Here is a 17,116-nt window from a genome sequence, read left to right as displayed (position 1 = left end):
GTGAAATATAAGGCTAGTGATCACTATATTTGAATTTTCTTTCAAGAATAATTTCCACATTTTCAAATTTCACTGCAATGTGAAATGAAGCTTTGTTTCAAAATTTCCACACTGTCTATATCTTCCTACTTACCTGAAGGAACTAATTTTAATGGACAGTGAATAGTTAGGGCAGCTTTTACTCTCTGAACTCTCAAAACCACTAACTTGTACTGAGATTGGTTGTGTTGGTCATACTGTTCTATATGTATTATCAGTACTAGATTTGATTCAAATCTGTGACATAAAGAGGACTGATTCCATAATTTGTTTCAAGTGGACTTGGAGCCAGCCATTTCTACATGCAGAATATTCAATCTACCCATATAACAACATATAGTAATAATATATGTTCTTAGCTAAAGACATCCCCATTCTTTCAGAAATATTAGATTATCTTTATATGTGCTGCTTGACAGTAGCCAATTCTACATGTAGAAACAGTGTTATTTCAACACTGCAGTTATGACAAGTGTGTCCAACTAGCACCAACTTTATTCAAAACAATGGTTCAATTACCAAGGAGAAAAAAAACATAGCTTTTTTTACCACAAGCCAAGAAAAGCATTCTTGGCAGTTGATATTAACTAGGCCCTCATAAAAGCAGCTGACAACACAAGATAGCAAACCCTGAGAAGAGTTCTCTGGTACATATAGTCAGTGTTGATTTCCAAGTACTCCTAACCTTAGAAAAAAAAACATAGCTTTTTTTACCACAAGCCAAGAAAAGCATTCTTGGCAGTTGATATTAAACTAGGCCCTCATAAAAGCAGCTGACAACACAAGATAGCAAACCCTGAGAAGAGTTCTCTGGTCTATATGGTCAGTGTTGATTTCCAAGTACTCCTAACCTTATCAATATTTTCACAACTTTGCAAAAAAAATATTGCTATTTCAATTTATTCAACAAGATGAGGTATCAATATTTTCACAACTTTGCAAAAAAAAATATTACTATTTCAATTTCTTCAACAAGATGAGAAGAAAGGAACTGTTATTTTATTTCATCCTGGAGTTTGGCCATACATCACCACAGAATCTCCTGCAAAGTAATATCAAAACTGACAGAGACAGTATAAGCATGTGAGCTTCATAGAATCATAGAATGGTTAGAGTTGGAAGGGACCTTAAAGACCATCCAGTTCCAACCCCCTGCCCTTGGCAGGGACACCTCCCACCAGACCAGGTTGCTCAAAGCCCCATCCAGCCTGGCCTTGAACACCTCCAGGGATGGGGCATCCACAGCTTCTCTGGGCAAACTGTTCCAAGTGCCTCACCACCCTCAGAGTGAAAAATTTCGTCCTAACATCTGATCTAAATCTACCTTTTCCAGTTTAGTTCACCAGGAACCACCCTCAGAGTGAAAAATTTCTTCCTAACTTCTGATCTAAATCTACCCTTTTCCAGTTTAGTTCACCAGAAGAAAGTGCCAGTCAGCCAACAGAATCTGTGCAAGCTCTATCTATGCAATTTATTTAGTGGGTTAAATATTCTTCATAGTTAAAATTATATGGTCACTCTGGTGGTTCTGCAGAAATAGAAATCCTATAAACTGGATCATGCTAGCAAAGCCATGAAGAGTATTTGACTATGTATGTATATATTGGTCTTTCTCTGGAACGGAATGTAAAGATTCTTCATAGTTAAAATTATATGGTCACTCTGGTGGTTCTGCAGAAATACAAATCCTATAAACTGGATCATGCTAGCAAAGCCATGAAGAGTATTTGACTATGTACGTATATACTGGTCATTCTCTGGAACGGAATGTAAAACACTTTATTTAGAATTAGATGGACACAGGCAAACCATGTCTGATCATGCTAGCAAAGCCATGAAGAGTATTTGACTATGTACGTATATACTGGTCATTCTCTGGAACGGAATGTAAAACACTTTATTTAGAATTAGATGGACACAGGCAAACCATGTCTCTATTCAAGAGGTATTAAAATCCACCATTATTAAACATACAGAAATACCACGTGAACTTTAAATCTTCTCAGGCTTATAATTGGTAAAAACATGAGATAAATATGCTATCCTTCAAAGTCAGGTGATCTGATAATGAATCTGAAATTATGGTAGAAGACCTGAAATGTGGATAGGGCTCACTGGTTCACTAGCCAACATGAAAGCAGAGTAATATAGACAGTGCTTGCATATTAGTCACCCTTTCTTTTACCCTGCATAAGTGAAAAATACATTTTAAAATATATTTATATCACAGTTCAACTAGTTTGTTGATTGCTACCAATAATGATTATCATGCTTTATATTTTTGCTTCTAGAGTGAAACACCCTGGAAGAAGTTCAAGCAAGAGTAGAGCTAAAAATGTAGACTGTAACTGGGTACTCAAGCTGTTCCTCATCTACCCTTTTCCAGTTTGTACTTCTCAAATTATGAGTAATATTTTCAAAATGAGAGGCCAGAGGAGTTAAGATGCTGAGATGCTTCACCCATTTTAGCCAACAGGCACTTGTACGGCTCTAAGTTATTATTTCATGATTATTCAAAGAGAAATTTGTACTTATAACACATAATAGTTAACATGATTCAAGTCCTGCCATAGAGAAAGCAAGTTTTCATTTCAGTGCATTTGCTGTTCAAAACAGATCCTAAGGAGGAACCGAGAGTTTATCTTGACCACCTAATCTGTTTAAACTGTGAGCAGCCATGTTTATATTAGTTTTTAGTTAAAAATGCATGCTGGAAGGAAATCTTTTCTCCACAGGGTGAACAAGACCACATATAAACAAACAAATGATCCAAATATTTCCTTGGTCAACAGCGCCTCTGTGCTATGGAATTACATGTATTTTTTTTCATGTTTGCTACATTAATTTCAGTAATATCTTCTGTGATTCTAAGGGAACGGTTTCAAAACAAATTGAACTGAAATGAAGGCACATGGAAAGAAAAGGATCCAAAAAAAAATTGTACTTGCTGCAGGCCAGAATGCGTGTTTTTTGTCTTACCTCCAATGGAAATGACTGCATTGAAGCACTGGTCCCTGAAGGGAAGGTTCAGGTTGTCACAAACCAGAACTTCATCCTCTCTCCTCCTTGCAATCTCTACCAGCGGTGCGCAGTAATCACAGCCCAGGTTATACACCTGGCTGTTGACATTGAGATACTTGCCAGTTCCACAACCTGAAGAAAAGAATACCACATCAGAAGTCACACATTCCAAACACTTGCTATCTCTCCCCCAAAGCAGTGAAAATAATGGGGAGGCTTTCCTAATTCTACAGCTTCCTGGAAAACTAAATGAGAGCGGTTGCCCCTCCTGGCATGACTGCTGCAGGGTTCATTGGGACTGTTTGAAGTTGCACCTTCACACTGTAAGGAGTGCAACAGCCCCAGCATCACCCACAGAAACACTCATTACAGAGCCCTGTGTAACAGCAGGCTGTGTATATTTGGGGGGGGAAGAAGGGTAAGCCCACATAGGAGAAGGAAGGAGTGGTCCTCTGCAGGCACGATTGCATATCTTGGAGTAAAAAACCAACCATGCTGCTTCATACTGTGCCTTTACGTAGCCTGGTATTTGGTTTCCAGCCATGAGCTAAATGGGTGCCCAAGAAAGAGCAAGAAGAAGGTAAACATTATGACCTTCTTCCTCAGTACCCTTCCAGCTTCCAATTACTTTCTGTTCAGGGCTTTCCCTGAAGCCAGCGTGTTTAGTCTTTTTAGCAACCTGCAATACATCTCTCTGCCAAGTACTTCCCTGGTGTTTGCTGAACCCCACGCGGTCCCTCTCCAGTGCATCCCATTTCTCTCCAAACCCCAAACCACAGCCGTCCCTGACACAGGACAGAGAGGACAATTTTAACCTCAGATGCAGACTTGAACATCACAGTGAATCCCAGAAATTCCTGCCGTGTCGCAGGCACGTCCTCCTCCTGCTCTGTGCCACTGCACTATAATGCATGTAAATGTAATGAACTGCTCCAGAATGTCTTCCACCTAAAAGTATGTCTTCTCAAGGACTGTGCTGTACTAAATTGAAATCTTTCAGAATGTTCCTCAATACCGTATGCACAACAGGCACTTTTCAAAATTAGATTAGGAAACATTCACTGCAGTTATGGGTCAGTAGTGAAGAATAATTTCTGAAAGTTGACAGCCAAGCAACGGGGTAGCAGCTTGGCAAAGAGAACCATCTCAGTGTTGGTAATTCAATTTAAAGGCCTGGAGTTATCTTTAGAAACATCACTGCTTCTTGCAGCGCTGCTGCTCTCGTTGATGTTAATGTGCACCATTATCTAGACAGACAGCACAGGAACTGCTGGAGAACAGCACAACACTTCAGTGGTGAAAAAAGAGCTTATTTCTAAAGAAAAAGCAAGCACTGTTCTTTGAAGTAACACTTGACAGAAATGGCAAAGATTAATATTGTTAATACAGTTCAAGGAATATATGCAATAAAACAAGAAGCTCTGCATGCTAGCAAGTGTAAGATTTAAAATTAGTAGAAAGTATTATTAGTTACTATGTTCAAAGAAAGAACACATCAAGTCAAACGTGCATTAATTTAGAAGATTCAGTTACTTAATACATGGCTTTTAGTGGAGTGCTCTTTAATCACTGTGAGTTTTTGGAAGTAGAGGGCCCTCTCCAGAATGAAGCTAAATAATGGCAACACTCTCAGTACTCTAAAAATCTACATTTGCGGGAGACTCACTTTTAAATGAGTCATCAGGAGGTGGATTCCTTCATGAAGCTGTCAACAATAGCCATAGTATTGTCATTTATTTTGATGAATACGGCAATTAGACAAAATGATACTATATTCTGCTACCATTACCATGCTTCATGTAAAGCTAGCAAACAATAATATATTTAATAAAAGGTGGTATTAAACAGAAAAAGAACTTATCAATTGAACACCTAGCTAGCAAACAATAATATATTTAATAAAAGGTGGTATTAAACAGAAAAGGAATTTCTCAATTGAACACCTCATTTTGAAAATCTTGGTGCCACTAGGCAGCCTTCCTCCCAAAATACACACCATAAATAAACACAATAGTCAGATTCCTGGAGATTTTATTAAACCTCATAAAAGGAGGTACCTTGGTGGGAATATTCTTATGGGCAACTGTAAGCATCTACCTCCTCTCCACATGTATTACATGCCTTTAAATTATTTTAGCTGAAATTGTAACAGGGTGATCTTAAGCTTAGGGCAACCACTGTGATGCCTGCTGATAGAGCCTCGAAGAATTTCAGCTGAGCTTCTAATGACTTCTACTGAGGTGACAAAAAAATTTGGCTGAGAAATATCATGTGAAGCTGGCTGTTGAATGAGTGTATGCCACAGGATATTTCCTTACATTATTAAGGAAAATGGTGCAGGCATATAAAAGAAAATACATATTCAAAATAAGAGCAATCAAGTATTTTTGGGGTACTGCCCAACAGCAGCAGGAGAATTATATATTATCTTTTGATTATGGCCCACACCACCTTCAAAGAATTATCTTCTCTGATAGGAGAAGGCAGATGCATAATTTATTGTGTATTTTTATTACACTTTGCTCCATAAAAGCATTTTATTAGTCTAAACAGTGAGGAAAATCCAGTGGTGCAAAGGAGCATCTTGTTTGCAATGATGTGCTGTGTAGCACTGAAGTCATAACAAAAACCAAACACACCAGGATTCGGAAACCCCTAAAAAGCCTGGAGGTGCAATAGAAAATCAAGATATAAACTCAACATGTAGGGAAGACAAGGCCATAGCAGAAAAATGAGGTTTTGATGTCTGTAATAAGGATCATAGGGAGATTCTCAGACCACAATTATTAATTTTTTTTTTTTTTAAAGAGAAATCGCATCAGATTTCTCTAAGGTTAAAGCCTTGATAGGAGGAGTTTTAGAACAAATGCAAGGCATTAAATTGCAGATCAGCAGTACTTAAACCAAGGGATCCAAAGAAACTGAAATGTGAAATTAACATTAACATAAACATTAAGACCATTTTTTAAAAAGGGCTCCAGGGGAATGACAGACCACCAAATCTGTGGGGAAACTGGTAGATTAAGGCTTAGCTCAATCAAAATAAGGCAAAAATCATATTTGCTGGTTATGTGATACAATGTCAAGTAAATAAACCAAGAGGTATACGGTATCTGAGTTTAAAAAAAAAAATTAAAAACAATCTTCAAAACAAATTTAAATGAGTTTTAAAAACAATTGCTCTGAAGGATACATATGATTAAGATGTAAACTAGCAAAGCCTATAGACAATCTTTCCCACTTCCCCAAGGAATAGATTACCTATGTCAGCAACGAGACTGCCAGGCTTTTGCTCCAGCAGAAAGTTTCGGACACGAGGCCACGCTTTGCTCTGCAGATCATTAAAGTAGGCAGCTGTATTCTCATACACGCTGTGCACGTGCTGCTTTTCTAGCTGGGTAGCTTCATGTTCCATCCTGAAGACAGAAAGAAGAAAGATTATGTACAAGGCAACACAAACCGCTGTTCGTGCAAAGCGGAGACTTAACATTTTACAGACGTGCATAATTCAGGACCTTCTAAGTTTACACCCATCTAACAGTTATGAAATTTATAAAATGGTCTTTACTCCAAGGATCTGATTTTATTTTGCAAAAATCAAGAAAAAATTTCAATCTATCATCTTGCCTGAGGAGCACTGTATAAGCACATGGGCCTATTCAATAATATGCACATTCTTAAACAAGTTCACCAATGCAGTAAAAACTTACCTTGAGCAAAACTGAGCCTGGATCCAGCAGGAGTGCAGAATGATTAAGAACAGGAATTTAAGAATAGACTTTCCAGCTGTAGCTAAGGTGAGTAGGTAGGCAAACAACCAGTATGTTATTTGAAATATAGCCTGAACCCTGAAACCAAAGCCCCTAACTCAAGCCTAAATTATTTGTGGTTTTATCTACCTTCTAGAATTGATGAGTTGGTTGAAATTTTTCAGCAACAAAACCATGATTTCCTTGCTCCCACTCCACTATCTTCATTTTCTAGCAAAGTATTTCAGTTTGATGATTCATTTGAAAAGTGGTATCTTCTTCCACTTAATATTACTCCTAATCTCATGTAAAACACCAAGTGGAAGCAGACACTGAATCCCTTTATACAAAATCTTCCATCTTCCTTAAGATTTCCCCTCATCTAAGTGCCAACCAGGTCAGACTCTACTATCTGATGGAGGCTGATGAGATTACTTTGCAAAGTGTTCAGGCATTCTTCAAACTAATTCAAACTGCCTGTTTATTCAGGAAATATTCCTTTCCATTATTAAGACAGAACTTATTTAATTGTCCAAGTACTCAGCAGAGATTGAAGCCTGTTTCCAAACTTCTTTCAAGAAACTAAGCAATATATTATCAAGATGAAATGAAAAAAGCAATTCCTTTGGCTGTGCCAGAAACAAAGAATTGAGACACACAAGTTGTTCTCTTATTTTCCTTGATTTTCAAATCATATACATTTTCAAATCATAATAAAAATGTTTCTTTCTGTCATTTTTACTGTTGAAATAAGTTATTATGACAAAAGATTTAAAATAAAATATTGGGTATAATAACAAATAATATTATGAGCTCTTCAAAATACCTGTCCTACAGGTGCAATCTTTTTAATTTAGAAAATGTGAGTTAATCCTAATGACTGAAAAAAAAATAATAATAAGGTAGTTCAAGTTAAGTGTGTGTGAGTGCCCAAAAGAATAATATGTAAGACTTGATCCATTTCACTGGTTTTATGTACTCTGCTATGTAAGAAGTCAGGCCAAATTGTCACAGTCTATTCTGACTGTTGTATCATGAGTATGTGTCTTCAAAGCATTTACGTTCAATGTTTTCACAATCCTTTTTTTTTTTTTTCTGGCATGATCCACAATTTTCTTATATGATGCATTAGCTCACCTTTTAGTACCTGAATATATATATATATATATAAACCTCAGTAACAGTATAGTAAATTCCAAGTAGGCACATTTTCAGTGTCATCTTGAAGAGTGGAAAACTATAACAGACTGAACAACAGAAGGAGACAGTATTGAAACACAGGCTTGAAATTATATTACATGTGCCAGAAGTTACTCAATCAGAACTTTTCTCAGAATGCCATTTCAAGTTATATTGTCAAATAGGATGGGTTAGTTGCAGTAATTTCAAATAACTATTCCTTAGAGTCAAAAACCCGTTCTTTTTTTTCTTATTTGACCCTTAAATAAAACAAATTGGATGTTTCATGTCTGCAGCTATCTTTCTTCTCTGCCTCAAAACATACTCTATTTTGTCGTTCAACTGCCTGGAAGTCCTCTATTTATAAGCAGAAATTCCAAAGACTAACAATCATTTATTTTCTTTTGCCATCTGATATGCTCCTTGCTCTAGTTTATATTTCATGTCTGGTTACTATGTGCTTCAGTGTTTCCACTTGAAAGCTCTTTGTTCAATCTTCGCAGTTCTTAGGAAAAAAAAAAAAGGAGAAAAGGAGAATGTTTTCAATCATTTATACCAAATTCCAAATGCTACAGAAATTCCAGTTTATGTGAACTACGGAAGTAGCTGTCTGAACCCAAGGTTAATTTGAATATTTTAAATAAACACAGAAGCCAACCTGGACTTGACTTAGAAGATGGTAAGAGTTCTTCCATTGATGCAATGTTATGTTATACTTTTTCCTAAAACGTCTTTATTGAATTCCAATGTAGGCTCAAATTTGGCGTAGTTTCCTACTGACTTAAAAGATCATTAAGTTTTTCCTTTAACTTTCTCATTGACTTGGACTGAGACTGTGTCTTCTGCTACACAGGACACACGAGAGACTTCATATATTACAACACTGCATTAGAACTTATTTTTAGATAAGCTTAATAATCATTGTCAAGATAATAATTTGGTTATAATCTTAGAATAACAGTAGTCTACTAAAAAGCAAATTATTTCATTTACCATTTCATAACAATTTCCATTTCTGCTGATTGTTTATGTTTTGTAGATAATTAAGTCACGTGATGACATTTGACTTGCCAATTTGACTTTCCAGTCAAGATCCGTAACACTACAAGGTTTTACTTTGCAGCACGGCAAGGAAACATCCCAGCAATAAACCTCTTCATCTCAGTGGTTACAAAAGGCAAGAAACCCGTGGAGTCGAACCTGGGCTGCAGCTGTACCAGTTCCACACAAGTCTCAAGTCACTGAAAACATCAGAAACTTAGAACTTCATAACTTCTCAAGCCAAACTCAATACCTCTCTCTCTCCCTTTATAAAGAAAAACAACTGCTACAACCTTTTTTGCCTTGAAAGTGCAACACAGTGCCTCTGTTGCACAGAAATTGCAAAAAAGTTTTAGTTCATCCAAATTCTGCATTGTAACTTCCAGAATAATTGCAAAGTCTCTTTTCCAAAGGAGGTAATGAAAATCCAAGTTGCCCAGAAATTCCACTGCTTCAGCAGATGCTCCACTTCTAAGTTTCCTGCAAGCTGTCCGATAAGCCAGCAAAGAGGAGAAGAAGAGCAGAAGGTGGTGATTATGGACACACTTTCCCCATGGCTCAATTCTTCTTGTGTGTGGTACCTTACTCTTCTGTCGAGACCTGGTGTAGAACCAGGAGCAGGCAGTAAACGGGCACCCAGCTGTTGGGTGGCTCTGCAGCAAGTCTTGGCATGGCCCCAAAAGGTGGCTGCAGCGTTAAGAAACGTGAGAGTCCTGCAAACGAGCAGTCAGTTGGACAACAAATGAAGAGTGGGATCCTCTGCCCTTTCAGTGCCTCCTGGTCATGGAGGTTCATCAATGAGAGACTGCACCAAGCCCTTGTTGATCAACAAGCTGAGAACAAGCTGATCCACAAAGTGAGAAAACTGGATGAAAGTCGTAGCGTTGTCCCCATTGAACTTGCAGGGAAATGGCTCACCAGTCCATAACTGCGGTGTATGAACAAAACTGTCTGAAAGTAAATAGGTTATGGCCCACTGACTCTTTCCCACACTGCTGTTCTCCTTCTTTGTTAAAAAAAAAAAAAAGGCAAAATAAACTATTTTCAGCTTTAAACAGCTTTCCAGGAGGTAAAAGGAATTGTACAAACGTATGATAGCATATATTTTCATAGCCACACACCTCACTAGAAGTTCCCTGACTGCAAGGTAATCTAATTTCTTATTTTTCCATTAACATTTTGAAACCTTTTAGAAAATTAACTTTTCAAGGGTACTGCTTGAAGGAAAGTCATGTTGCTTGGACATTTTCTATCACTGCTGAAGTAATAAATACATTTAAACGTGACCTTGAAATGACAACAACCCAAAATGAATAATCCCATTTTCCAACATTTTAAAAAGTGAGCATTATTTTTATTTTTATTTTTCCCCAGACTTTTTGGGTTGGGTTTTTGTTTGTTTGTTTTTGAAGGTGTCTGGCTTGCAGTTTTGACTAATGGTATTAAATACTTCATTCCCAAATAGAGAGAGCAGTTGCTGGCTCCCAGATACAAGGAGTGCCCTACCACTGAAGCACAGGAGGTAGCATTCAGTCCAAAAACTCTGCCTCTACCGCAGCACACCCAAAGCTTTCCACACCTTCCTGCAGTTCTTCTGAACCCCTCACAGTCCTCCTCATCTGCCTCAAGTTATCCCTCCCATCCACCTATGATTTTCACGTCTTCCTCCGTCTACCTTAGCATGTGTCACGTCACCACCACTATTTTAATTTGAAGTACAACACTGTGAAGTCCTGACCTGGCTCATGTTCAGTTCCTCCTTGCTTCTATTTCCAGGCCAGTCACAATACCTGGAACACATTCCAACCTTTTTGTCAATGGCCTCTTGGAAGCACCCCATGATTTTCATAGTAGTCATCAAATCCTGCATCGCTTCTATTTGTCTTCAAATCAATTGCTCTTGATTAATTTGAGTCACAGGCTTTCCTTTTGTCTTATCTCTTGCAAATGCCTGTTTTCTCTAACCTTTTGATGAGGAGCAGGAATTTACTCAACTCGGTCTGAGAGTCAGATATGCAAGATTTCAATCTGCTCATGAGGGCCCCTCTTAGTTACACTCCTCATGCGCTGATGGGAATTCTCAATCCCGTTTCGGATTAGGAGAACACCTACTTCAAAGACCTGGGAAATTCAGCACAGTTGTTCTCTCCAGGTTGCCACAGCAACATCAATCTTAGTTATGCATGCAACGCCAGCTATGGATGCGATAACCTAATTAATCACCGGCCTTAAATCGAACAGTATAAACCACAAGGGCCAGGTCTACGTCCCACCATACCCTGCTCTCCAGCAATAACATCTGCAGCTGCAGCTGATACTGACAGCGAGGTAAAAAGTGAGATATTCCAATTTGCATTCCCTCCCTTTACCTACAGAACAGGGTGAACGATCTATACAGTGAGCAACACTTTCAGGTTCCTTCCAGCTCGCTTCAGACTTACCAGTCTTTTCATGCAAATATAAGTAGCCACAAAAAGCTAAACATACAGCCCTAACGGTCATCTATAAACCATAGTCTTTTTTCCAAGAAAAGACAAAAATCCAGTTAATCTCCACCTGCAAATCCCAACTCCAGCCCTTCTCAAAAACAGACCTAAGATTGCTTGATCAGAACTTTGCTTACCCCTAGGACTGAATTTATAAATCATGGTAACAACCTCCATTGTCTGATTGACAATGTTTTCTCATTTCATTAATGAAGACAACAAATAGGAGCATGATGACATACTAAATTGCTTCCAGATATGAATCACTACGTAAAACAGCTTTATTAGTAAATAAAGGATAATGAAACAAAATAATAGGAATCCTGCTGTGAATACTTAAACTAGCTGCAATGAAAGTTTAGCAAGACAAGATGATTTGCTTACATAAGGCTAACAACTCTGGTAATTAATTTCACCCACACATGAACTGTTACAATCCCATGAAAAGGCGCAGCCTGGAATCAGAGCAAGGGGAACTCTGTGCAGCATCTAAAAACTTACTGGGCTGAAGTTCTGATTCAGGACCCTTCCTCCAGTGAAATTTGGGAGATTCTGACGTGAAAAGCAAAGAGCTGAGACACGTTTGACATGAAACGCTCACTGTGAACCTCTCATTTTAAAGTAATTTCACTGATTGAAGTCACTATTTTTTCTTAAAGCCATTTTTTCTTACTGAAAAAATAAAGAGAACGTTGCCCTAATGAAAGATTGAAAGCACTGAGGCTGTTCTTTCAAGGTCTTGGACTAAATAAATTTATGGTTCAAGCTCTTGTTATTCAAAATGACAACCATTCACCATCGCATTCATTTTGTTACCTTTATTTTCCAGCCCAGACAAAAACCTAGTACTATTCACTGCACATTCTTGGATCAGTTAATCATTTAATATTCCCTTTGCTGTTTTGCATTTAGGGTCACAGTCTACGTAGCTGAAAGGTTGCACTGTAAACAGATTTATTTCACTAAGTACACAAACTCTGTTCTGTAGAAAGGTAACATTGTGCTAAGATGACAATGCACAAACATGAACCCTTTGCCAGTAAAAACTACAGAAAGGAGCATACTCATGGTGAAGTTCACATTCCCTTTGTTCACCTTTACTATCACATCAAAACTTGTAACCCAGCTCCCAGAAAAGAGGGTCCCTTCATACTGGGATCCCACACAGTCAAAAATCCCTGCTGCTGGATGTGCAGGGCTGTGCATCTTCAGATCTTGTACAGAAACACTCTGTACAGACATCAAAAAATAAGGTGAAATCAGGAAAAATTTGGTCTGCCAAGCAGAAAGAAAAATCCAATAATAAGTGATGCTGAGAAGACCAAAGTGTCTGGGTTTTTTCTTTCTTGTTCTTTTTCACTGTTCATGTTAATTGTCACCAGGCAGCCAATACATCAGTGACAAAGGCAAAATGGATGGAATGGGAAAGAGTAGGTTGGGGCTTTCTAAATAAGTTCAGGGTTTTCAAAACCACTAGAGTAACAAACAGTACTTAGGGAACCAGCCCCAAAACCAGCAGAAATTAAAGAGAAACTAAAGAGAGATGAAATTTGAGAAACTGTGGGCCACAGGTACAGTCCCTAATCTCATTATATTCTCATAAACAAATTAGGGACAGTTGGTTTAAATGAAATTGCAGTAGAAGTTGGTACCGTTTGGAAGAGAATATTTGGAGTGTAGTTATCAACAATTCCCTCTCACACTGGAAGGACACCCTGAGAAAAGTTGCTCAGGAGTCTTTTTGGATACTTCTCAGAGATTTCTTTGCAAGATGGATCAGAGAGCAGCACTGTACCCGCAGATGGACCAAACTGGGTTCAAATGCACTGGATGAGGGTACTAGAAATCAAATGTTTCGACAGATTGAAGAAGACAGAAGCAAGGCATTTAATTTAGATAAGAGTAACCAACTGCACAAGTCCAGGCTGAGGGAGGTGGGACGGGATGACTGGCAGCAGTTCTGGCCACTGTAATGTTCCACAGATTTAACACCATACATGCTGTGGTGTTATGGTGAGTTTTGCAACATACTGTTGCAAAAAAAACCCCGAATACCAGCACACAGAAATAGGGCAGGTGCTTGCAAGTTATGTAAAACTCTTCTTCTGCTACATTTGGTGCTGCTGATGTATCAGTTGGAGTATTATCTCTGATTTCAAGCAAGAACCATGTAGATGCACTGGAAATATTACAGAGGAGAACAACAATGATCAGAGATCATTGTAAATCTCTTAAGAGGTAAGAAATCAAGTGAACCTCTGGGAAAGGTGTGTTTCTTGGATGGATCTTGTCCTGTCAGGACAAGAGAATACCACCTTCTCACAGAAGAAGTGCTGTTGCAAGGAGGGAGGGGAATAATCTGTTCTCCAAAATGAAGGGTAGACAAAAAATAGGGGGCTTAAGCGATAGCAAGGAAGATACAGGTGAGGTATTTTAAAAACAAGAAGGACAAAAAGCCACTGGAAACAATTCTGGAGTAGGTGGGCCATTGAGCCTCTGTCAATGGGGAGCTTAAAAACTTAGGTTAGCTAAGCACCTGCCAGGAAACACACTGAGGTAATTGATGCAGCTTTAGGGGAGGGAGATGATGCCCCAACATCTAGCCATGTGACTCCGTGTGCCTATGAAAAATAAAATTCCAATTTTTCAAGTGATAAGCAAGATTTCAGTGACCTGCTGTAGAAAAAAATGAAAATGGAAGGCTGAAAGGTTTCTTTACAATATTTACTACTTTTTAACACAGGGGTTGTTTCTGCAGCTAAATTAGTATGGATATAAAACTAATTTCCTCCTGAGTTTCAGCAGGTTGTTTTCTAAGAGCCTTGCATCAGTACCTCAAAGCCCCTGGCTGTGCTACGCTACTCATACGCTTCAAATGTAGCCATTTTCCCTCCTTGATCACTGTGTCTCTCAAATACTTGCAAACAGTTCTCTTCTCTCCTTATTTACCAGCAGTTCACCGAGCATTAAATATTTAGTACTTTTCCTCCTCCCTGATGAATCAGTCTAGGTGGTCTTTTACAAGTTCTGTTGTCATTCTCTGTATCCTCTCCATATGTCTGCATTCTTCATGCCAAACTATATTCACAGGAATATTTGATTTCTTACTGTCATCCTACAATTCTGGAATTACAGCTTTCTAAATTCCTTCTGTTTCCTCACACTCTGGGATTGCATTTAGAGTACTATTTCCAGGCGGATTAGTTTTAATTTACGCAGTATAATTCTCCTTTTTTTTCATGTCCATAATGCTCATCACTGTTGGTATTTACATTGTACTTGGTGTTATATGCAAAGACTCCCCAATTAAAACAATTTACAAACTGACTTAAGTAAGACATTCAATTACTTGAAAATATATCTTCTGCTGAAAGTTAATATCTTAGTGACAGAAAGATAAGCAGCACCTCATTAAATAGGATCCCAAATTAAGGCTGTCAATGGTTACCTTTGATCCCAATATAAAATATAAAATATCGCACAATCAATTACAGTAATTACAGAACTACGAAGTGGATTCTCTTGATACCTTTTATAAACTACTCTTGCTTATAACATGTTTATTATAACTGAATATATCATTTCCTATCTTAAAATATTCATATTTCTTTTCAGTATACAAGTGTATTCAGTGTTCAGCACACTCTCCAGATACAGTTTCAAAAGAAGAACAGGTCTAGTGGCAGACAGTGTTAGGTATTCATTTAACCTCAGTAGATGACCATCAGAATGAGAGCAAAGACAGTATTACATAATTACTATCCTAAAAATCTAAAAGATCTGGCTGATTAGCTTTTATCTTTTTGTAATTATTAGCCATAGGAAGTCACGTATTTATATGTGCTTTGCCTGGCTATGACACAAGCATTTATTTTATTTTTCAATAGTTATCCTTATCAGTTGATATTTCTATCTCCATTTGTGAAGGTACATGGATAACTTTTGAAGAACCAGTGTCTTTACTGTTAAGCACTTTTAAAAAAAAGTCCTTTTTAATTTAAAAATTATTTTTAATTTTTAAATTATTTTTCAATTATTTCATAAGTATATAAAAGTCCAAAGCATTTTTTCAACGTCTTTAATCTTTATAAATTAAAGACACGTGCAGCCCTCAAACCATGGTTTTCTGCCACACAGGATTATTCTGTATCTATTACTTACAAACATGTCAATGTAGATCCTGGTACTGCAAAGACTTGGACATCTGCTTAACTTTATGCACTGTAAATCGTCTTGGTGATCTCAGGTGGCCTATTAATAAGAACTAAAGGCAGGAATTCGCACATAACTTTTTTTCAGACAGAGCCTTATGCTGTTTGTACCGTCCCATATTCTGATTCATCCGTCCAGGATGGATGGCAGAACACCTGCAAACCTGAGCATCTGCATGGGAAGTGTTTTACCCCTTGATGCAGGACATATTTCAAACTCTGAATTTGCTTTATAACTTCAGCTGTGGCTTTATGATTGTTTCACCTTCGAAAATGCAGAAAATGATGAAGATTTTTTTTCTATTTTTTCTTCTCACCAAGTGCGGTTTAGCATTATACGTATGTCTGAAAATGTTTTATGCCTTTAAAGATCTCCTCGCCAGAGGTGGTATCAAAATGCACAGCCACAGTTACCTGCATGTATTTAATTTGCCCCAAAATGCACATCTCCATAAGTTAAACAATAGCAGCGCCGCTGAAATACCTCAGCATGCAACCCATTACAAACACGCAATGCGAGGAGGAAATCAGTAAATAAAAACGCACCGGTTCAAAGGCACGCTCTATAAATAGCATCCATAACTGAAATAAAGATATCGATACGCTAGACTGAAAATAAATCCCAAAAATGAAACCCAGCCCCCTGGGGTCCATTATGGGGCATTAAAAAGTCCCGAGGGGACCTTTTCCCATTGCTCGCGGAGAGGCTGCCGCGTGTTTTTCTGATCTGTTTCTCGAGTTTCAGGCTGAAAATCATGAACTCCAGCGGCACGCTTCACCTCACCAACTCTACCAGCGGGGAATGTCATCCTGTGCACTCCATCAGCACAGCCGTGCTGCTCAAGTAATTCTGCTCCTTCTCTTTCTTTGCGAAAGAAGAGGAGGGGGTGACCTGCCTCCCTGAGCTCTGGCTGCTCCCGCTGACAGGCACTGGGAATGAAAATCCCTTTACAAACGTTCATTAAGCAGCCAACGCTCTGCAAGGCTGAGGGCTCTATGCCCGTTTACCAAGGCAATACTTAGGTATTTTGAATTTTCTAGGAAAGGGGGGGAAAAAAAAAATAATAAAATTATTAACTATTATGGCTTAGGATTGCTCCAGATCATTGCTTAGGACTGTGCCAACGCACGGCGCGTACTTCATTTTTAATTAATCAGGCGGCCACTGAGAAACTTATTATTTCTGTTGCAAATTCCCCCCACGTCTCCTAAAAACTACCGTTCCCAACTGCTACGCCAAATCCAGCGCCAGCATCCCCGCTGCCTCCCGGGGCTGCCAGCATCCCTCCTGCCGCCTCCCGGGGATGCCAGCATCCCCCCCCAACCCCGGGGCTTCCAGCATCCCCCTCCCGGGGTTGGCAGCATCCCCCCCCCCGCCTCCCGGGGCTGC

At 38.6% G+C, this 17,116-nt stretch overlaps 1 protein-coding gene across 5 annotated transcripts in view; it reads right to left on the bottom strand.

Annotated features, from left to right (window-relative positions):
- The window catches only part of KIAA1456 (KIAA1456 ortholog), a 129,155-nt gene that overhangs the window by 5,791 nt on the left and 106,248 nt on the right, over positions 1-17,116 (bottom strand). For 2 of the 5 annotated variants that reach the window (XM_014945638.1, XM_014945637.1), the window contains exons 4-5: positions 6,322-6,476; positions 3,019-3,192 (exon numbers count right to left, since the gene is read on the bottom strand). In XM_014945638.1, the coding sequence (XP_014801124.1) occupies positions 3,019-3,192; positions 6,322-6,475 (328 nt within the window). In that variant the 5' untranslated portion in view covers position 6,476. Of the gene's footprint in view, positions 1-3,018; positions 3,193-6,321; positions 8,494-8,981; positions 11,928-17,116 lie in introns of those variants that run through there. The other 3 variants (XM_014945634.1, XM_014945635.1, XM_014945636.1) reach the window with 3 other exon arrangements.

The sequence above is a fragment of the Calidris pugnax genome, unplaced genomic scaffold, assembly GCF_001431845.1.
Source record: "Calidris pugnax isolate Ruff unplaced genomic scaffold, ASM143184v1 scaffold58, whole genome shotgun sequence".
NCBI classification, from domain to species: domain Eukaryota; kingdom Metazoa; phylum Chordata; class Aves; order Charadriiformes; family Scolopacidae; genus Calidris; species Calidris pugnax.
This window is presented reverse-complemented; position numbering and strand designations above follow the sequence as displayed.